Raw genomic sequence first — 23,348 nt, 5'->3', positions numbered from 1 at the left:
AAGCAATAATCCATAATCATTTTACCCAAGAAAGTTTGGCAAATTCCTCCCTTATCTTTATTCTTGGCATAGTTTATTCTTACACAGCAGTGATTCTTATTCTGTTTTTTTTTAATTAAATACTGCCTTTGTTCATGCAATCTTATGTCAGAACAATTTTCTACATTATTATTTGATTAAGTTGTTCATTGATGTGTAAAGTATATGCAGAAAAACACACACATCATCACCCTCTGTGAATAAACACTATTCGTAAAGCTGTATGATCTTTCAAAAATTTGTTCTGTAATAACTTCTGTAATCATTGTCTACGGGGTTGGAGGGCTGTTTGAACGTCTCTGATCGGAGCCTGGACTATGGAAACACACTGCCTGGTTCAGATCCCAGCTCTGATACTTACGAGCTGTGTGACCCCAGGCCGTTACTCAACATCTCTGATTCATCCCTTCATCTCCATAGGTTGGTCTCTGTGCCATGGGTTTGAGGTGAGGCTTCAGTGAGTGAATACATAAAAAATGACTCGAGCAGTGCCTGGTGTGTGGCATATGCTCAGTAACCACTAACTTTTACTGTCCTCTTTGGGTAGGCTGCCATTCTCTGTGGTTTTAAAGCAGACAGTGGTGGGTATCTTCGCAGAGAGCAGGGCTTTATGACTGATGGAGACTCTTACAAGCTTTTAATAGTTAAGGAAACCAAGTCCCCAAGAAGCGACACAGGGTCACACAGCTGTTTGGAGACAGACATGAGTGCTTGGGATGGCTAACACCCATGGAGACCCCACTACCCCCCAAGCCCCTGGAGTGTTTCGTGTAGGTCTCATGAGTGCCCACCTCAACCCTGAAAGCCCAGTTAACACCCCGCGAATGGGGAGCAGGCTGAGGAAGTGTTGATATGGCTGTTCCAACAGAAGTGTCACTGGCCCCAGGAGCCCCTCCATTTGGCCCCTGCTCTCTGGCTGGTTGATCACCTTTGTTAAAAACTGGCAGTGGTTGACCAGGTATTCCATGAAGTACTAGCCACCAAAAGGAGGCTCTGTAAATTTCCCTTCCTGAGAAGCAAAGAAGAGACCTTCCTGAAATCAGACCTGATTCACAGCCAGACACACCGGTGCCTTCTGGGCTCTGAAGAGTCGGCCTGCTGCTGCTGTGCAGTTTGGATTGGTCAGTTTGTCCAGTACCTTTCAGGGAGCTCCCGAGGAACTACTCCTGTGGCTAAGTAGAAAGTGCCCTGATGATTCATGGAGACTCTGCTGATTTGAAAAATTTTGTGCCTTAGAAAAGCCACGTTTTAATCGTGATCCATCTTGTGGAGGCAGCATTTCTTTTACTCCCTGTTCAGCACTGTAGGTTGGCATCTTGACTAGATTATCTCCACAGAGATATGACATGCCCAATTGTGGGTATTAACCTTTGATTAATCTTTGAAAGAGGAAACATTTTGGAGAAAGTTTGAGAGCTGAGAACCACAAGAGCCCATGCAATCAGAGACCTCTGGAGATGAAGAAGGAAAATACCCCTGGGGGAGCTTCATGAAACAAGAAGCCCGGAGGCAGGCTAGCAGGCCTCACCATGTTCGCCATGTGCCCTTCCAGTTGAGAGAGAAACTCTGAACTTCACTGGCCTTTTTGAACCCAGGTGTCTTTCCCTGGATGCCTTAGATTGGTCATTTTTATAGTCTTGCTTTAATTTGGACATTTTCACAACCTTAGAACTGTAAACTTGCAACTTATTGAATTTTCCCTTTTAAAAGCTGTTCCGTTTCTGGCATATCACATTCTGGCAGCTTGCAAACTAGAACAGAGGCCATGTTGCCATGGCACCTGCTCCTGGGAAATGAGTCCAGAGGAGAAGGGTGACTATGACCCAAGGCATTAGGAGGTCAGCTGTTCTAGAGGCACAAGAGCCTCTTGTGGGGGCCCAGGAGGAAAGCAACTGCTTCAGAGCTCTGCTAGTTGACTCCAAAATGGATTCTCCCATTCCAGTGACATCTATGGCACACCCATGCTCAATGCTAGGAGACCACCAGTGAAGAAAAGACAATGTCAAGTCACTCCTGTTCTGGTGAGAGAACAGATCAGGAAACAGTGCAACACCAAGATAAGCTCTTTGAAAGAGGGTTCACAGAGGACTTCCTGGAGGAGTCGATCACGAAGCCAGCAAGAGCTGGCCAGGTGAAAGGAAGGGCAGTGCATCTGTCATCTGTCTCCTACTTTATCTCCTCTAAAGAGCTAGAGAATCAAGGGAAGATGCAGAAGAATCCATTGGAAATAGTCTCTAAAATGAGAGCATTTACCCTAATGCCTGAACAATCATGAGGTGAAATCCAGCATGCTTCTGGGAGTCTGGGATGGCACAGTGTGCTGTAGGAGAGAGACTTGGCTTTAGGGGCAGACAGACCTGAATTCAAATCCCTATCTTCCACTTGCAAGCTGGGTGGTCTTGAGAAAGTTGCCTAACATCTCTGAATTTATTTGTCCATCTGTACCCTGATAATTGGTAGAGTATTGTCCCTCAAGGATATCCACGTCCTCACTATCAGAACCTGAGGATATGCTCCTTACATGGCAAAGGGGACTTTGCCAACACAATTAAATTAAGGATCATGAGATGGGGAGATTGTCTGGGATTCTCCAGATGGGGCTGACATCATCAATAGGATCCTTAAAAGTGAAAGAGGGAGGAAGAGCGTTGGTGTCAGGGAAGGAGGTGTGGGGAGGGAGGCAGAGGTTGGAGCGATGCAATTCCGGCTTTGAAGACAGAGGAAGGGGCCACAAGCCATGAAATGTGGGCGGCATCCAGAAACTGAGAAGGCAAGGGAATGGATTCTCCCCTAGAATCCCTGGAAGGAGCATAGCTGACCTACTTTGGACTTCTGACCTCCAGTACTGGAAGACAAGATATCCTGAGCTACCGTAACCCACTAAATTTGTGGCACTTTGTTACAACCATGATAGGAAGTGAATACACACCATACAGAGGTATCCTGGAAACAAAGCCTGAACTGTGCGAAGGTCCCTTGAGCCGGTGCTGACTGAGAGTCAACATTCAGTCAATTTCTTGCCCTCTCCATAGTTTTTATTAGCTTGGCCCTAAAAAATGCCGTTTCATTCAACCCTTTGAGGTAATTGCCTATCAAAAAGGACTTTCCAATCTTTTTCCTTCTTCTCTTTGAGATTTTGACAGTCTATTAAAATGGCCCTGAGACATGATAAAATTGAAAAGGGATAGACATTTTTGTTCATTTGTTCTGCAGTGAATTCGGAGCATCACTCATCACCTTGGGCAGCTGGAAATAATTTCCATCTTGCAGAAATAGTTGGTTTTCTGAATTGACTTTCGTGGGGCAGCATTAGCTTTCTGATGAGTGAACTTGCTGAGAACACCATTCAGGCCACACGAGGCCAAGCACCTGCTGCCCTGGGGACAGGGGTTCATGGGGGGCAGAACACCAGGCTCACCCTGTTGGGAAGAGCAGATTCTGGGATTTTCCGACCAGGAGGACTGGACTTCACAGTGAGTCGGCCTTTCTTGCTCATTACTCAGCACAGGAAGTTTTTGTAACTGTCAGAAACAGACTGACATAGGGTTGAAGTGAAATACTGCTCACTGTTTCCACTGCCTACCACCCTCCCAGGAGCAAGGCGGCTCACTCCCCAACAGTTCAGGGTCTGCAGCAGCCCCTGCCGCATTCCGGGACCCCCGTCTTGGGCATGTCAGAGGAGAAAGCAGGAAGAGGCGGTGCAGCAGAATGAGGGTGCACTTACTAGCTGAGTGACCTTGGGCCAGTTACTTAATCTCTCTGATGTCCTGTTTCTTCTTAAATACAGTGAGTATGACAACATATCTGTACCTGAATGCATATTATTGTGAAGACCATGTGATAAATCCCAGTGTCTGGTAGAGAGAGGGCTCTCAGTAAATGCTATTATTATTGAGATTAACACTCCCAAAGACGCTCACTGCCCAACCCCCCTACATGTTCATGACTCCCAGGGGTGTAAACCTCCCTGGCTACATGCAACAGAAATCCTGGGATGAGCCGGGACCCAGCATCAAGGGATTGAGAAAGCCTTCTTGACCCAAAGGAGGAAGAGAGACATGAGACAAAATAAAGTTTCAGTGGCTGAGAGATTTCAAACAGAGTCGAGAGGTTATCCTGGAAGTTATTCTTACGCATTATATAGATGTCACCTTTTTAGCTATGGTATATTGGTGGGTGAAGAGAAGTACCTGAAACTGTTGAGCTATGTTCCAATAGCCTTGATTCTTGAAGATGATCGTGTAATAATACCGCTTTTACAGTGTGACTGTGGAATTGTGAAAACCTTGTGTCTGATTCTCCTTTTATCCAGGGCATGGACAGATGAGTAAAAAGAAAAATAAATGGATAAAAAATAAATAATAGGGGGGACAACGGTTAAAATAAATTGAGTAGATTGAAATACTAGTGGTCAATAAGAGGGAGAGGTAAGGGGTATGGTATGTGTATTAGCTAGGGTTCTCTAGAGAAACAGAATCAGCAGGAGATATCTGTAAATATAAAACTTGTAAAAGTGTCTCATGGAACCGTGGGGATGTAGAGTCCAAGGTCTGTAGGGCAGGCTGCAAACTGGCAGCTCCAATGAAGGTTCTCGATGAACTGCTGAAGCAGGAAGAGTGATTGTCTCTTCTGAGTCGTCCTTAAAAGCCTTCTGGTGATTAGATTAAACATCACTCATTGCAGGAGGCTCTCCCCTTAGCTGATTGCACATGCAGTCAACTGTGGATGCTGCCAATGTGGTCTTGATTTGTATCCATGAAATGTCCTCATAGCAACAGACAGGCCCAGTTGACACATGAACCTGACCATGACAGTATGTATCAGTTATTTCTTTTTAATTTTTTATTTCTTTTGCTGGAGAGATGCAAAATGTTCAGAAAAAAAGATTATGGTGATGAATACACAACTATGTGATGATATTGTGAGCTATTGATTATACACCATGTATAGAATGTTTGTAAGTTAAGATTTACCAATAAAAATATTTTTAAAAAAATACCCCCAGAGAACTGTACACTGGACCATAAGCTGAAAATGCCCCATTGCCTTCCCAAAGATTAGAAGTTGAAACTGGACCAGTGCACTTATTCTTTCAACACTAAGCATCTTTGTTTCCTGGTGCTGCTATGACAAATGACCACAAACCAGTGGCTTCAAGAAAACAGACATTTATTGTCTCAGGGCCATGGAGGCCAGAAGTCTGAAGTTAAGTGCTCCCTCCTGCATTCCCAGGAAGGAGCCTGTTCCATGCGTCTGTCCTGGCTGCTGGTGGCTTGCTGGTACCCACTGCCTCAGTTGTCACATGGCCGTGTTCTCTCTCCTTGCCCAAATGTCTTCTTCCTACAAGGGCACCAGTCATATTTGATTGAGGGCCCGGACTTGACCACGTCTTATTGGGAGACACAGTTCAACCCATAACACTAAGTAATTGTTTGTTGAGCCCCTGCCCTGTGCCGCCACTGGTGGCGATAAGTGGGACTCCTCAGAGGACAAGGCAGACGAATGTCCCTGCCCTGGAGAATGTGAACTTCTACTGGAGAGACAGCCAGCAGTAGCCATAACAAAAATAAATTACACAGTAGTTTAGAAGGAGAAAGATGCCCTGAGAAAGAGCAATGGATCAGGGAGAGGGGCCTGGAGAAGTGGGATATGGGGCAGTTGCTGTGGTAAATAGTGTGGTCAGACCCGAGGAGGGTACGGGAGTGAGCTACTCAGACATCTGGGGAAGAGCTTTCCAGGCAGGCGGTGTGGCCAGAAAAAAGGCCTGCCCCAGTCAGGGCCCCAGCAGAAAGAGACGGTCCAGTGGATGGAGGTGCTTTGAGCGTGGACAGGGACTGCAGGGTGGGTAGGTCACCTACCAGGAACTGGCCTCAGCAAAGGGACACAGCCTGCCAAGGAGTCCCCATTGTAAAGGAGCTGGGGGCATCAACACCCTGGTGTCCTTCTCCACTTTCTTTCCTCCTGGTCTCTTACCAGTGCCCCAATTTGCTGAGTCCACCCAGAGGGTGAGAGAACCTGTGGATTTGACCCTACATGCGGCAGAGAGTGGTCTGGAGATGCCAGTGGGCAGTGTCCAGGACCCTGTCCACACAGTTGAGGAACAGCGGAGAACCCAGCAGGGCAGACTGTGTGGCTGAGGATGTTGAAAGCAGAGGAGTACCATGTTGTGTTTTAAATGCATCTGTCCAGCTGCTGGAAAGAGAACAGACTTGGCGAGGGGGGATTCAGTAGGATCAGGGGGATGTGCTTCAAGAAGGAGGCTTGGAAAGAAGTTTGATTTTCCGGGTGAGTCGTCAGACTGAAACGTGCTCTAAAATAGGAGTCCGAAGGACTGGGATCTGTTAATCACCCTCTAGGCGTATCATTTCCTCATTGATACATTGATATTCTGCCAGCTTCTATAGACAGGAGACTGGCAGAAAGAAACACACCCCCTCTGCACCCCCAGTAAAATATTAGATTAAGTCCCCTATTTATTTAACAAAGGTAACAAAAATTTTGCAGAAAGAGAGGGCCACATCAAGGAAAAGTAGATACACATTTCTCCCTTGACCCCAAACTACTTGTGGGACATGAACCAGTGGCTCAATACAAGTTGGGAAGCACCCAGCAGATCTGAGCAATGAAGATTCCATGTGGGCATTATTTCATATGCAGTGCCTATGTTATCATTCAAGAAGCATTTACGTCATCTATTCCCTTAGGAGTAGGTTTAATAGGAAGTATGCATATATACAGCATTATGGGTTGAATTGTGTCCCCCAAAAGATACGTTCAAGTCCTAACCCCCAGTTGCATGAGTGGGACCTTATTTGGAAAGAGGGTCTTTAAAGATGCTGTTAGTTAAAATGAGACCAAACTAGATTAGGCTGGGTCCTAACACACTTTCACTGGTGTCCTTATAAGAGGAGGGAATTTGAACAGAGGCAGCCATGGCAAGGAGAAGATCAGGTGAGGATGGAGAAGGAGATTGGATTGATGCAGCCTGCCCAATCATGTGTTAAAATTATATATAGTCCTTCCAAAAGTTATAAAAGGTCTCCACTTTCATTTTCTCATTTTGATCCTTGGGGAGCACCTGGGCTGGCTTGAACGTGCACAGGTCAAACCCATCCCCCAAACTGAGCGTAATCCAGTGCCGATCTGGGAAGAAAAAAGGAACCCAAGCCTCCCCTGGCTCCCAGCCCTGGCAACACCAAACAGGACACATGAAATTTCGGAGTGACAGGAAAATACAAACGAAACAAGCCATTCAATTGTTTTCTTTTTTCTACAATTCTTTATTCTTATGGGAATAAGTCTTTATATATCCTTCATCTAGAGGCAGCTTCAGTGTTGAATTCCAATTGCTCAAAGCCTTTAGCTAAATGCAGTCATTATAACCTCAGGATTGTGCTAGTCCAACTTTCCAAAAACCAGTTAAATGCACCAGAAAATAAACTAAAGTTAATATCGACAAGTAAAGAAAAGAAGAGAGGAAGATGGTGGCAACAGCACTAGAGCAGTTGGGTACATCATGGATGCAGAATGACATAAACTGGCCTGGGGGCTTCTTTCATCTCACAATGTTTTGCCCGAATCATGTAATCACACAAGTGCTCCTGTTGACATCTCTTGAAAATGGGAGAAGAAGAAGGAAATCATTTATCCTCTGCAACAGCATGGAAAACCTCAGAGACCAGCAGAAATCTATCATTGTTGAAGACAAATGACATACAGCAAAGACAGGTTGTAGCATTTGGCAAAACTGATGCAATGAAAGTCCATTGACCAGGCTTTGAATTGGATGGAATTCAGTTACAGAAAAGGGGCCCAAATAATTAAAGTGGTTTTCTTAGAAGCCCAAAAGATGGCAATGGGAGACCACAATGTGGAATTCAGATCCAATTTATATATAGCTAAGTCCACCTCAGGGCTAGACCTGTGCCTAAAATGTATTCGCTAGCATGGCAGAGGTTGCTTTGGGCTCATGGAGGAGTTTTATTTATTGCCATTAGTTCCTGAAGTTGGTAGAAGGGCCCCCACCTCCACCTGAGGCACCAAAGACAGCTGTCAGCCACACCACGAGCCAGAAGCTTCAAAAGCAGACCGTCTTTCACACCCTATGATGGGGGAGCTCAGTCCTCCAGGTGTACATGTTTTGTCATTCATTTCCTAACCACAAATACGCGTTAAAGACATGCTTTTTTATGAAAAACAAACTAACATTACTAAAAAGAATTAATGAAGAATCTTAAGGCTTTACTAGAGACTTCAGGTAGAATGAGTTCTGTACATCCATAGAATCTTCACAATATTTTCTGGAATTTAAAAGGACGAAATTGTTTGCATCATAACACATTTTAGTTACAGTATCATGTTTACGTAATATTCATACACATGCACACACACACACACTTATAATCAAGTACCAATCAAGATAGAGGCAAACATTAAGACTTTTCTTATCAAACTAACTATAGGAAAATCAGAACGCATTCTACAGCATAGATCCAACTCCTTGCATGGGTTGAAACCTATGTTGGGGATATAGACAAGAACACCAAGTTCCTCTCTTTCAATTCAAACTAGTATCCAGGCCTTGGGCTTTTGCTTGGATACGAGGGGAACCAAGGACAGGAATTCATCTCAAGTGCCCACAATCTGTGTGGCCCTTGCCTACGTGTGGCTCTTAGCTACGTGATCCTCAAGACCTCACAGCTGCGGACTTCCCAGATGTGTAGGGAAGGTAATATTAGAAGTTCCCCTTCTACATGTCCAATGAGCACCAAACAATGGCATTGTCCATTTAGACAGGGAAAAGTAACCACCTGAAACTTACAGCCACCTCCTTTCAGAGCCATCCCAGGTTGTACAGTCCCCCAAGAGACAAGGGGTCCAGAGATGTTGGGAATGACTTCTGTTGGCTTCTGCATCTTCAGCTTAGTTTTCAGAGCAGCTCCTCAAATCTTCCCCTTTCCCTAAAGTTCCTGATTCTTTACTTCCCACCAAATTTCTTCTGATTCCCTCCACTCTCTCTGATAGCTCACTCCAGCTCCCCTGCATCTGGGTTGCTCACACGAGCTTCCCTCATCAAAGGGAGGTGAGGCTGTGGTTCAGGGTGGGTCCAGGGTGGGGATGGCCCTCAGTGCCCCTTGTGCTAATGCCAAGTCCCAGCTGCTCCCACCACCCACTTCCCCTGCCCAGCAGCTCCTCTCCACTCTGTGCCCCTGAGTTCAGGGCACTGACTCCCAAATCATGTGGCCATCCAGTGTCTCCTTCTCGATTCCTTTTCTTTAAGAGTTAATTATTTTTCTTGCCCAGCTTTGAGAACCATTTGATCACAAAGGTTTTAAGAACCACCTTTTCATTTTTCATGAGGGGCAGGTTGAATGAGGAGTGTACTCCACTTAGAGGCCGTAGAAACTCTGGCCTCAGGTCAAGATCCTAAAGTGATCCAAGAGGAAATTATTTTCCCAGGGCTAGAGGACTTGGAAAAGCCTGGCCAGTTGCCTGCCTTTCCTTCTATTTCACTTGGCCCTAATCCATGTCTGATTTAGCACTTTGGTGAAATGTCTTAAGGCCACCTTAATTTATTATATTTAAGGGATTGTGGATCACACTGGAATGGTACTAACTTTAAAAAGTCACTTTTTTTCATTTCACATAGCTTTGGACCAAACTGACACTAGGTCTGTCACATACATTCATCTTTAAAGGGAATTTCCAGACCAAGTTTGTCCCAATTAACTGTTTTTAATTTTCAATTTAAAGGAAACCAGTTCCAAGTAGAAAAATATTTCAGAGACCCTGCCTCCTAAACACCAACTTTAAAACTCCAGTAACTTGCAGAAAATCTCTGCTCTCCATGCCCTCAGCTTCTTTCTGTTCAGAGAGAGATTTGCAAACGCAAAGATTAGCTCTTATGTATTTAAAACAAAATTACTTGTGGTTAAAAGAATAACAAGGAGTTGGGAGAGGAAGCATTTCAAAAAGAAAAGCTCCTAAATGGAATGAAAATAATATGCCTATTATGTTATTGCAAAATTTTGCTATGAATTAAACAAAGCTTTTAATTGAATTTTTAGAAAAAAAAGTTATAATGAAACTTGAATTTGCTTCTCTTGGGATCTGCCTTTGCTTTTTTCACCCCTGCAGAGAGAACTGAGTCAGTGATAAAGCATACTCCATTCCTTTCTCCCACCCTCCTCGAGCTCAACAGTGGTGGTGTGGATTGCATTGCATACTCCAGCTTGGACATGTTCTTAGTCTTGGTTTGCATTCTGGTGGGTGGACCATTGTAAATAAGAACTCTCCTAGATGGTACTTCAGTGAAGGTACCCAACACTGAGTCAGGTTGGGCTTTAATCTGGATCAGTGGATCCTTTGTAATCAGAGTGAAAGTCCACTGGAGGGAGAAGCCATGAGGGAAAGTCAGTGGAGCCCCAAGAAAGGAGAAGAAGCTGCCATATCCATTGCTGTGTGACAGAAGAGCCAAGGACCAAGGATCGCCAGCAGCCAGCCCCAGATCACCACAGCCTTTTTGGAAAGGCAGTCCTGGCGCTCTGTCAGACTTTAGCTCTCTAGGATCAGGTGACTCCTGCCTCTTTCTTGTTTGTGTCCTGGACCCAGGAGTTGGCCTATCAGTGGCCTCCCATGACCATGGCAGCTTGCTCAAATGAAGGAAGGAAAGCTTTCGGAACGCGTGTATGTGCTTTGGATTTGTCTCACCTACAGTGAAGAAAGGCAGTTTAGCTCAGTGGTTAAGAGCAGCAATCTGGAGCCAGACTGCATGGGCTTGAACCTTGGCTTGCCACTGTGTGGCCTCAGACAGGTTGCTAAACCTCTCTGAGTCTCAATGACCATAGGTACCATAGATAGAATATGAGGATTGAGTTATTAATGCAGGTAAAGCATCTGGAACCATGCCTGATAAATAGTAAGCCCTATAACAATGGTAACTAAGATAGCACACTATTAGCATAAGATAGCCATGCATGCAGGTCAGTGAAACAGAATAGCATCCAGGAATACAAAAGGTGCAGAGTAATTCAATGGGGAAAGGACTTTTCAACAAACAGTGCCATAAAACTAGATATTCATGTTGACAAAAAATGAGTGACCACCTGTACTTGTGCTCTACCCAAAAGTGAACTCTTAACTGGATCATGGACCTAAACATAAAGCTATAACAAGAAGAAAGTCCATGAATCATTTTTTTAAATGCATAAATCGGAATTCCTCAAAATTAAAAACTGCAACTATTTGAAAGGGATTGTTAAGGAAATTAAAAGGCAAGCCATAGACTGGGAGAAAATAATCATAAAGCACACATCTGACAAAGGACTTGAATCCAGAATATATAAAGGACTCAGATTCAGCAGTAAGAAGACCAACAACCCACCTGAAGGTGGCAAAAGATTTGAAAAGATGCTTTCCAAGAGAAGATATTGAAATGGTAAAAAATCCATAGCAATACGCTCAACATCATTAAACATCAGGGAAATTAAAACTAAAACCCACAATGAGATACCACTATACACCATTCAGATGGCCAAAATTAAAATGACTGATAACGCCAAGTGTTGAGGAGGGTGGAGCAACTGGTTCCCACTACTGGTACAGATTTGAGGTGGCACAGCCCCTTTGGGGAAAAGTTTACCAATTTCTTATAAAGTTAAACATACTTTACCCATTCAACCCAATCATCCCATTTATAAGTATTTATCCAAGAGAACTGAAAGCATATGTCTCCACAGAGACTTGTGCACCATTGCTCACAACAACTTTATTTCATAAGAGCCAAAAAGTGGAAACAACCCAATGTCCATCACCAGGTGAAAGGAGACACAAATTACAGTATATCCTAACAGTGGAGTACTACTCAGCAATAAAAGGGATGAACTATTGATAAATTCAGTAACATGAATGAATCTCAAAAACATCACAATGCATGATATAAAACTCTTAAAAAGAATAAACCTATAATTTATACTGATGGGCATCAGATCAGTGGTTGCCTGGGGCTAGGTGAAGAGACACAGGAGACTTTGTGGAGTGATGGAAATGTTCTGTTTCTTAATTTTGCTTGCGGCTAAATGGGTGAATATATTTGTTAAAACATTCCAAACTGTGTAATTGAAGAGAGTGAATTTTATTGAATGTAAACTACACCTAAATAAAGTTGATTTTTTTTTTTTTATCCTGGCCAAAAAGGTCCCGTTATGATTCCACCAGAAGATCTAGCATTGTGGGTGCTGCACACATGGCTGTTGAATGGAAGATCCCCCTGGCTTGGGGAGGCCGCAGAGGGGGTTTCTTGGACCTTGGAGAGTCTAACAGTCAGGCTCCAGCTGACATCAGTAACCTTCAGAGGCTGCTGCTTGTCTTGAGTCAATGTCTTCACAGATGATTTTAATGTGGAGTGGAAAAGCTGTTGAATCCCTTTTGACAGCCTGAACTTGAACAGGGCCTGAGGCAACGAGGCAGAAAGGAGTCCTGCAGACTGACACTTGCTTCCCGTTAGGATAGAGACAATGGTGGGTTGTCATCCTTTTTTTTTTCTTTCACAGTCATTTCCTAGATGTCTTCTCAGACCACATTTGGAGTTCATTTCCAACTAAGGAAAAGGTTTCCAGCTCTATGTTGGCCCAGGTCACTGGTATATCTGGAGAGTTTAGGGAAACAAGACAAGTCAGAGCCTCTCAGTGCCTGAAGGTCAGCATCTGGTATAAGACGGTGGTTCTCAACTTTTCTGTGCTAGACCCTCTGGCAGGAATAGTACAACCTCTGTCATTTACTAGGAGCCTCTGTGATCTGCGAGGTAATTGCAGATCCTGTGTGCTCTTTATCTCTGGTCTCACAGCTCCCCTGCAACTGCAGTGCTCCCCTTCCCATCTTCCAGGTGGGGGAACTGGGTTTTGGAAGAAACTAAGGTTGCAGAGAAAGCTAAGTGAAGAGCTTGGAATCTAACCTGGGTCCACGTGGGTTCAGGCTCACGTACCTCTGGACACCACGTATGCTCTGTTCTGTCGGGGGTCAAGGAAGCCAAGTTTAGAGGTTTGGATCTGCCCTTGCTACCAAGCAGCAGAAGAAAACACTTTTCTCACGACATGTACCAGATGCTTTCCAAAGCAGGCAGTTGTTGGCCAGGGATGTTTTCTCCCTGGCTTTCTACCTTCCTAAGTTTCATGCCAAGGAGACTGGGAGCCAGGGGCTTCCAGGTGCTCAGCTGGCCTGCAGGACTGTGCCCTTGAGATGGGCAGTGCCACTCAGCCCATCATGCCCACCCTGCCAGCTGGAGCAGGCAGTGCAAAGCTCAGGGGAAAATGCCCACCTGCCCAGAGAGCATTTCTTCGCCCACGCACATTTGAGGAGTGCATGAGAGAGAGGAAAGAGCAGAAGGCTTCTGGGTACTCTACAGAAAGACTCCTATAGCCAGAGACCCTGAGGCTTTGGGGCAGGATGGCCACTGCCCATCTCAGTGTTCAGTCTCTTGAACCAGAAGATGGCACAGATGGCATCTGTGACTCTGTGGCCCTTGTCACTGTTGCTGCTTTCCTTTCTTTCATGCCAGATCGCTCACCTAACTGGACTTCCACCTTCCTTTGTTCTCACTGGTCCCACTGCCTGACAAGCTCTCACATGCATCTCTCCTTATTTATTGCCTCCTCCAGAAAGCCTTGCCTGATTGTCCATTCTGGAAAAGCCATGGATGAAGATGCCCTCAGTTCAATTCCCAGATCTTGCATACTGGCTGTGTGTGTGATGTCTGTTGGGTTACTCCACCTCTCTGATCCTCAGTGTTCTCTTTCTGTGAAATGGGGGTGGGGGGGGAGGGGAGGAGAAAGTACCCATGTCATCTGAATGCCTAGCATATGTTTTGAATGCAGTCTGTTATTCAATCAACCCACTGCTTTAGCTACCCTTCCTGGATGATATTTCAGTCCTTATTTCTTGTGCCTAAAGTTTGTACAGCTGGAAGAGGCAAACTGAAGATATCAACCACGTCTGCATGCCCCTGAAACTTGGCTGCAGTCATTATTTTTCAGGCTTATCGGTGTTCGAAGGAGCTCAATGAGAGCCCTGCCCTTGCCCAACTGAGAAGTAGACACGGAAGCCAGTCGTAGACAGATCCACCAGTCCTGCTCCTGCTAGAAGCTGTTTTGGGGGGACACAGCTTCAGGGTCTGCAGCCAAGTGGACTTTCTAGCATGACGCCCTAGCATGAGATTTCCCAACCCTGACACAGGCAGAGCAAAAAGTGATAGAATCCTCTCCCCAGCCCCTGTCCTTGGGAATCTGCCAACATGGAGGCATAGAGAAATAGAGAACACTGAGGAAATAGAGGTCTGAGCAGGGAAGAAAGTGCTGCAAAGACCATGTCCGGCTTCTTCTTACCAACTCCCTACCAGATGAGTTCACCCTTCCCTAACTAGGAAGATTAGAAGAAAAGGTGAATACGTTGGCTGTACCCTAGTAAGGGCACATCCATACTTTCTTCTCCTTCCCCTTCTTGTTTTCTCATAAAGACCCACTGCGCCCCTGGCTACAGCTGTGGAGAAAGGGGCTAGACTGTGCCATGGCCAAAGTTGGCCTCTAGCTACAGCCCCATGGCCGATCCCAGGGTCATGAGCCCTTCTGCAGGCTGCTTGAAGTGGAATGACTCTCTCTTTTCCCCTGACCTAGGGCTTGGTCATCGAGCGCCTGGGACGGAGACCCCTCCTCATTGGCGGCTTCGGGCTGATGGCTGTGTTCTTCGGGATCCTCACGGTCACACTGACACTGCAGGTGAGAGTTTGGTCATGCCCACTTGGGTGGAGGTCAACCTGGAGCTGTCTTCCAGCTTTTGCTCCTGGAGCCTGTGGCTTGGGGATTCCCATCGTCCACATAGCTCTTCCAGTGGCTTCCTCAAAGGACATCTCAGGTCTGGGTCTGCTGGATGCCTTCAGGGAGGAAGGCTCTGTGGTGGGTCCTCGGACTGGGAGACAGTTCTGTCACTGCCACTACTGAGCTGTGTAGGCAAGACATATCCTCTGTCTGAGCCTGTTTCCCCAGTAGGAGTAAGGGATACTGCACCAGATGACCTCTAAGGTGCTCCTTCCGACTCTCACACTCCAGCATGGGTGGAGAGGGCTTGGGGGGCTGTCCTGAGCTGGGCACCTTCACGACGCCTCCATCTCTGCCCAGTGGTTAAGAGCAGGGGCCCTGGAGCCAGACCCCCTGGGTTCAAACCCAGGCTTTCCCACTTTCTTACTGCAAAACTTCTGACAAATTGCTTAACCTCTCCACACCACAGGGTCCCATCTCTAAAATGGAGGTAGTCTCCACACATCCAGGAGTATGGGTGAGGATTAAGTGAGAAAATTCACTGTCAGCACTTGCAACAGTGTGTTTTAGTATGTGTGTTTGAGAGGAATGAACATATTCTGTTAGGAAACTGCCCCCTGCCCCTTTAGAGATCAGAAATGGAGGTGGAAATAGAAACAAATAAGCTACCCAAGACTACGTAAATAGTACATGGGACTAGAGCCCAGGATTATGGAGCCCTCTCTCTGTCTCCCTCCCGCCCTCTGCCCTGCTCAGGGCATCTTGCGTAAACTGGGTTTTCATTTGGTGCTTCATCCTGGTCTTGGTACTAAGGGAAGCATGAGGTAAGTTCGCAGCAGTCAATGAGTCTTTTTTCTTTTTAAACATTTTTTATTGCGAAGTGTATATACAGAGAAGTGATAAATTTCAAAGTTCAGTTTAACAAGTGGTTATAGAGCAAATTTCAAAGTCTGGTGTGGGTAAAAGTTCCACAATTTTAGGAATTTCCTTTCTGGCTGTGCTAATCCACTAGAAACTAAAAAGAAATATCTATTTAATGATTCAATAGCGATAATCACTTGTTAAATCCTAACTTCTCTATTACAGCTCCTCCCTCTCATTTGATCCTTCTCTCAATCTTCAGGAGTTAGGCAGTGGCCATTCTAACTTCTTCATGTTGAAAAGAGGTGTTGACATTGTGAGGTAGGCAAATGCAACTGGTTGATGTTCCGGGAGAGACTGGTACCTCTAAGTTTCCGAACTTCTCTGGCATAGGAACAATCTGGAGATTTTAAGTTTCTGAAAAATAAACTTTATAAGTAAAACTTTTATAGAGTCTTAGATAAAGCCTTGGGTTTTCAAGAATAGGTCAGTAAGTCTTTGCATTTTTCAAAAATGAGTCTCTCCATAGGAAATTACCCTTTTGATCATCTGCCAAATGTCTTAACGTCCCAAGCATTTCTAGAACAAGGCAATATCATCCAGTTTTATTGCGGTGGTGTCCAGTGAGCAGCAGCCTCGCCTTGAAGGAGGAAGTGCCAGTGGGCATGCTGATCAGGCGGGTGAGGGGGACAGCTTCCGCATGGCTCAGGTGCTGGCAGAGACTTTTCCTTCCCAAGGCTAGACCTGATGTTGACCTGGGCAGAATGGCTTTTCAGCCTCCTTGGGTTGACCAAGCAGGGTCCTTGGTGGTTTGGAGGAAGACAATTTTGTGATGTTCTAGAGCACTGGCTTGCTGCAGCCCTTGTCAGATGTGTGGAAGAGCCCCCTGAAGCAAGAGAACCCCAATAAGTCCTCAGTTAACACAATTTCAGAGCTCTTCCCATCGTGACCAGCCTTGTTTCCAGTCGCGCACCCCATCTGCTCCCCAAATGTCTAGCTATTTCCGCTTCCTAGGGCTCTCTTTGTTCCACTAGCTTCTCTTTGCATTCTGGACTCAGGAAGCCTTGGATATGCCTCTTCCTCCAACAATTCTTCCCTGCCCCAAATCCGGGTACGGTGTCCTCCTCTGTGTTCCAATGGACCCAGGGGACCCTGGCGTCACTTATCGCAGGGTATTGGCTGTCACCATGGACTCCTCCCTCTCTCCCAGTAGAACTGAGTCCTGCAGGGAGAGAGCCATGGCTGCATTGTCTCTGTGTTCCCACCGCCCAGGCGAGTAACCAAGACCTTTTTTTTTTATGTCAGTAAAGGAGTTCTAGTGCCTAGTAAATGCACAGTCTATGTGTTGGAAGGTTGAGTGAGTGAACATATGTGACAACAAATATAAACTCTTTAATTTGGACTCGAAGGCTTTTTGTTTTTTTTAACTTTTTTATTGTACAGTATAACATATATACAAAGCAAAGAAATAAAAAAGCAATAGTTTTCAAAGCACTCTTCAACAAGTAGTTATAGGACAGATCCCAGAGTTTGTCATAGGCTACCATACGATCCTCTCATATTTTTCCTTCTAGCTGCTCCAGAATACAGGAGGCTAGAGGGCTTAAATATTTTTTTCATCACCACAATCTACTTTTTTTCATTCTTTTTTGTGAAAAATAACGTGTGTACAAAAAAACCCAATAAATTTCAAAGCACAACACCACAATTACTTGTAGAACTTATTTCAGAGTTTGACATGGGTTATAATTTCACAATTTTAGGTTTTTATTTCTACTGCTGTGAGATACTGGAGACTAAAAGAGATAGAAATTTAATGATTCAGCATTCATATTCATTTGTTAAATCCTGTCTTCTCTGTATAGCTCCACCATCACCTTTGATCTTTTCATCCCTCTCTTTAGGGTTGTTTGAGCAATGGCCATTCTGTTTCATATTGGAAGGGGCTGTCATTAATATGGGGTAGGGAGATGGAACTGGTTCAGGGACCCATCTGGATGTTGCAAGTTTCTGGAAAGTTATTCTAGTGCACGGAACCCTTGTGGAATCTTATATATTGCCCTAGGATCTTAAGGCTGGAATGGTCCTAGTTGGGGTTTGGCAGGTTATGATAGGTAGAAATGTCTAACTGAAGCTTGTGTAAGAGCAACCTCCAGAGTAGACTCTTGACTCTATTTGAACTCTCTCTGCCACTGATACTGTATTAGTTACACTTCTTTCCCCACTTTTGGTCAAGATGGAATTGTTGATCCCACAGTGCCAGGGCTGAACTCATCCCTGGGAGTCATCTCCCATGTTGTTAGGGAAACTTTCACCCCTGGATGTCATGTCCCATGCATGGGGAGATGGCAATGATTTCACTTGCAGAGTTGGGCTTCAATTAGGTCTCTAAGGATTTTAATATGTGTTTCTATTCTATTCTCTCCCATCCTCCCAGCTTAGCACACAGCAAGTGCTCAATAAGTTCTTGGGGATATTGATTTGAATTGAATGAAACTTAAACCCTTTATTAGGGAAAGAGCGGGAATAAAGATTAATCTGAATACTAGATGCAATTGGCTAATGCCACCTTCCTTCTTTTGCTGAAACCTTCAAACCCAGCAGCCTCTTTTCCAGGAGCTTCAAAAATATGTCAAAACCAGTTTTTTTTGGGGGGGGGGGGGGAACCTCCCTCTCTCCCAAGGCTTCATTTTGAAAAGAAAATAAAACGCTGCTGCCAGATCAGGTGCCACTGTCACACCTGCTCACAAAAGCATGCATCTTTCCTTCTAGCTTCTTTCCTCTTTTAACAAATATTACTGTCCACTTACTATGTCCTTAGCACTCAGGATAAGATAATGAACCACAAGCATGGCACCCAAGAGGAGCACAAAAAGATCTTCTGAATGAATGAGTGAGCGAGCGAATCAGAAGTGAGCCACAAAGGGCCAGTGCAGCCTTTCTCACCCCCAGTTCCTCCTGTGTCCCGGTCTGGTGGACTTTGACACAGAAGGGTGTGAGAAGAGGGACGGTCTGCTGCTCTCACTCCCACCTGTGGCCTTGCCCTGCACTCTGAGCTGCCCGCAGGCACCAGGGCACCATGCTCTCTCACCATCTGTTCCCCTGCCGGGGCTGGGCTATCCCCCTTTCCTGTCCTTCCCTGCTCGGCTGACTCCTGCTCAGTCTCCAGGGTGGGCACAGGTGCTCCACAAAGCCTTTCCTGGACCTCCCCAGCCTAGACCAGCTGCCCATCCTGGGGCTCTCTAGGTCCCTCCGCCCGCGCTCGGGGCAGCCCCGCACGTGTGACACCAGGTCCCAACTGCCGTGGCTCGAGTCTGCTAGAACAGGGCTATTTCCTAAATGTCTTTCTACACCCAGAACCCAGTGACCCCCTCCTACCACAAGTGGCAACCCCCCCCCCAGGAACATTTAGGGACATGAATGAACTCATCTCCTACTGTGCCAGGATGGCAGGTTAGAAATATGGGCACCTTGCAGAGTAATCGTGACACCTAAGAAAAATTTATTACACGAGATAATGTCCAGAAAAACTTCCCGTACTGTCTGCTTCAGGCTAAGCGCTCAACCATCAGTGTGAGTTGTTCGTTTATTTACCACCTACTGTATGCAGGGACTATGCTAACCTCTTTGCAGGCATCATTTCATCTCCTCCCTTAAAATAAGCAGATGGAATGACTTCGGGGTCATCATCACCCCTTTTACGTGGATGCTGAACCTGGGGCTTGAAGACACAGAGTGACCTGTCCAAGGTCTCCTGGGGGGCGGTGAGGTGGGGCTGGGGCAGGAGCAGGAGCCCAGGTCTCCTGACAAGCCACAGCCTCCCCACCTACCCACGGTGCTGTTTCCTGCCAGGACCGTGCCTCCTGGATCCCTTACCTGAGTATCGTATGCATCCTTGTCATCATTGCCGCCTTCTGCAGCGGGCCAGGTAAGGCGTCCCTCTCCCTCCCCAGACGGGCCAGGTAAGGCATCCCTCTCCCTCCCCAGACGGGCCAGGTAAGGCGTCCCTCTCCCTCCCCAGACGGGCCAGGTAAGGCGTCCCTCTCCCTCCCCAGACGGGCCAGGTAAGGCGTCCTTCTCCCTCCCCAGACGGGCCAGGTAAGGCGTCCCTCTCCCTCCCCAGACGGGCCAGGTAAGGCGTCCCTCTCCCTCCCCAGACGGGCCAGGTAAGGCATCCCTCTCCCTCCCCAGACGGGCCAGGTAAGGCGTCCCTCTCCCTCCCCAGACGGGCCAGGTAAGGCGTCCCTCTCCCTCCCCAGACGGGCCAGGTAAGGCATCCCTCTCCCTCCCCAGACGGGCCAGGTAAGGCGTCCCTCTCCCTCCCCAGACGGCTGGGGAATATCACCTGTGGAAGGGAGGCTCCCATTTGGGTTTGAAATCACCTCAAACGCTTCTAAGTGAAAAAGGAGAAGCAAATCCCAGGAAGACCCACCCAGGAAGGTGTGACCGTACCCTCCACCTAGTCACATTAACTAGTTCAGGGCTTAGACAGGAGTCAATTCAGACCTCTAAGAGGGTCCTCATGTAGGGCTGTCCTTCCCCAATTAAATGAGAAGGCTCCCTATCCCCCAGCAGGGAGTTTGCCTGTGGCAACTAAAGGAGTCTTTACAGAGAGTTGAAATAAGGTGAAGGGAAATAAAAAGACAACAAGGAAGATGGTTTCCTGCTACATATTTTGTCTGTGTGCGTATCCCCAGGGCAGTGGCAGAGAAGTATAATAAATGAGGCACAGTAAAAGAGCTTTTTCTTTGGATAAAAGAGGCCAAAGATGGTAAAGAATGGATCTGAGGAGGGGAAGGCAAGAAAAGAAAAATCAACCCAGGGCTTAGGTTATTTTACCATCAACACCATTTCATACCCTTCAAAAGTTTATCTCTTTGATCATTGTCAAACCTTGTGTTGATTCTATTTCTAACTCTTCTTTTTTGTAAATGTAATATATGCAGAATAGAAAATTTTAAAATGCAACTATGTGGAAGAAACAAAAATATCTCTACTCACCAGTCAGGCACAATCATAATTAGCATTTTAACATAACAGTAGCTGAGATTTATTAAGTGCCTTCTATGTATAGGGAACTATTTGGAGCCCATTACATGGATTATTGTCTTCAGAACCTCCCATGAGGTAGGTTTTATTATTACTATTACCCCCATTTTACATACTGAGAGGTGATATAACTTGCATGGGAACATACAGTTGGGCTGTTGCAGGGTTTTAATTCAGGTGGTCTGGCCCCAAAGACAGCGCTCTCAGTGTCCAGGCTACCCTGTCTGGATTGTTGGATGGAAGGGAGGGAAGGAGAGGGAAAGGGAGGGAAAAAGGAAAGGAAGCACAGAAGAGAAATAACCTTCCAGTTCTTTTACATGCATGGAGATAGAGCGATTGATTGATTGATGATAGATGATAGAGATAGATAGGTGATAGATACAGATAGGTAGGATTTAGATATAGATAGATAGGTAGATAGGAAGATAAGAACATAGATAGATAGACAGATAGATAGATATAGTTGATAGGTAGACAAATATGTAAATGATAATGGTGGAGAGAGAGATAACGAGATGGCTAGGGATAGAAAGATGATAGATTGAACTAGATGATAGACAGATAGGGATTACTTTTTCTCAACTTTATATCCATTATTTTCCCCTTCAGGTGAAATTTTTACTATCAAATTTAACATAAACTGAATGTAAATTAATTTCAATTAAATTTAATTTCTGAATAACCAGAGAAATTAAATTCTAAGAAATAAGATTTTGTCAGTAGGGCTGAGTTTTGAAGACTCACAAACCATTGTGATATATTAGACTTTTTTTAATCCCCCAGTAAGGACCAATTTTTGCCCCCATAAAGAATGCATAATATAGATAAAAGATGTAGATTTATTTCTGACTCATCAGTAATTATTCTGAGATTCGAAGAACTAAACATACAAATTCCACACCGCAATGCTCCTGCTTATGGCACGTTCTAAAACAGCCGAGATAAGCTGTCTCTGCATCAACCCACAAGCAGACAATGAGTATGTACATGCTCAGGAAAGCACGCCCCACACATGTACCCTGTTCACACACATGCACTTACACACAAGTGTGCAGGCTGCCTCTGTCCCCCAGCAGCCCCAGATGTTCCTTCTACCCCATGGTATTTGTTGTCTTGTTGCTAAACCAAATACCATGCAATGGGCTGGCTTCAACAATGGGAATTTATTGGCTCATAGTTTTGAGGCTAGGAAAAGTCCAAATCAAGGCCTCATCAAGGCGATGCTTCTTCCCAAAACCGGTGTTGTGGGGCCGGCTACCAGTGACCCTTGGCCCTGGGCTCTACTGTCACATGGCAGAGCACATGGTGGCCTCTCCTGGCCTCTGTTCTCTGCTGGGCTCTGTGGGTCTGCAGCTCTTGCTTCCCATGGCTTTCTCTGTCTGAGTTTCGTTCTACTTACAAAGGCCTCCAGTAACAGGGCTGAGGCCATCCTGATTGCGGTGGGCCACGTTTAACTGAAGTAGCCTCACCGAAATCCTCCCTACAATGGGCTCACACCCACAGGAATGGATGAAGTTTAAGAACATGTTTTTCTGGGTTGCATACAGCTCCAAACCAGCACACCAGCCTTCAGAAGTCTGAATCCCATCCTCGGCCTGATTCCAAACCTGGTTGACCACCTGGAGGGAAGGGAAAGGGGTGGGTGGAGTGTGGGTGTGCCCTGACCTCTTGGGAGGGATGAGCAGACAATCCAATGGGCACATACGTGCACACGCCAGGGGTCTGGAACCTTCCCTGGCCAGGCTGCCTAGGGCCACAGGGTGTAGTTGTTCAGGGTACACAGTAATATGCTAACTTCTGGGATGTTTTATTTGATGAAGGGATGCCTTTTCTAATTCATGAAGGTGCCACTTGTTCTAGCAATGGCCCTGGAGAAGGCCAGCTGAAAGGGACAGGAGGAACATCTGTGTGAAAGACAGAAGTCAGAGAGCTAGGTGCACTGGTGGGATTTAAGGACACACAATTTAACTGGAGGAGAGAATGTGGGAGGAAGAGGGGCTGCAGGCAAGGTCAAGATACAGGAAAGCAGTAGCCATGTCACCCTGGGCCTTGCAGGCTGAAATAACTAGATTTCGTACTCGCAGAAGTAGGCAGCCTTGAAAGAGTTTGGACATACGCTAACATATGAGAACACGTGCTGTGGGATTTCAGGTCTACGAGGCAAGTTCTAAAACAGCAGCAATGAGCTGTCTGTGCATCAATTTACATTTTCTGATTTGTGTTTAAAAAGTTTCAGTGTAGGGAATAAACTGGAAATAAAATCTGAAAGACAGGAGAGGCTTGGTTTTAAAAGCACTTCAGTAAATTTCAGAGAAATTTATAACAGATGTTCAGTTTGCTAAAGCTGCCAGAATGCAATTTATCAGAAATGAGTTGGCTTTTACAATGGGGATTTATTAGTTTATTGGCAATATTAATTAGTTTATGGCCATGAAAATGCCCAAATTAAAGCACTGAGAGGGAGATACTTTCTCTGAAGAAAGACTACTGGCATCTGGGGTTCCTCTGTCACATGGGAAGGCTCATGGCACCTGCTATCCCTTCACTCCAGGGTCTCTTTGCTTTCAGCTTCTGGTTCCAGTGGCCTTCATT

The 23,348-nt window shown here is 45.7% G+C and overlaps 1 protein-coding gene and 1 pseudogene across 4 annotated transcripts in view; both read left to right on the top strand.

The window, feature by feature from the left end:
- SLC2A9 (solute carrier family 2 member 9) overlaps nucleotides 1–23,348 on the top strand; it is a 229,465-nt gene that overhangs the window by 141,158 nt on the left and 64,959 nt on the right. For all 4 annotated transcript variants that reach the window (XM_077136390.1, XM_077136391.1, XM_077136392.1 and 1 more), the window contains 2 exons: nucleotides 14,706–14,807; nucleotides 19,560–19,635. In XM_077136390.1, coding sequence (XP_076992505.1) covers nucleotides 14,706–14,807; nucleotides 19,560–19,635 — 178 coding nt within the window. The remainder of the gene's footprint in view (nucleotides 1–14,705; nucleotides 14,808–19,559; nucleotides 19,636–23,348) is intronic.
- On the top strand, nucleotides 769–9,062 carry LOC143663701 (large ribosomal subunit protein uL22m pseudogene; annotated as a pseudogene).

The sequence above is a fragment of the Tamandua tetradactyla genome, chromosome 19, assembly GCF_023851605.1.
Source record: "Tamandua tetradactyla isolate mTamTet1 chromosome 19, mTamTet1.pri, whole genome shotgun sequence".
Taxonomy (NCBI): Eukaryota; Metazoa; Chordata; class Mammalia; order Pilosa; family Myrmecophagidae; genus Tamandua; species Tamandua tetradactyla.
The sequence above is the reverse complement of the archived record's forward strand: the minus strand, read 5'-3'. Positions and strand labels throughout refer to the sequence as shown.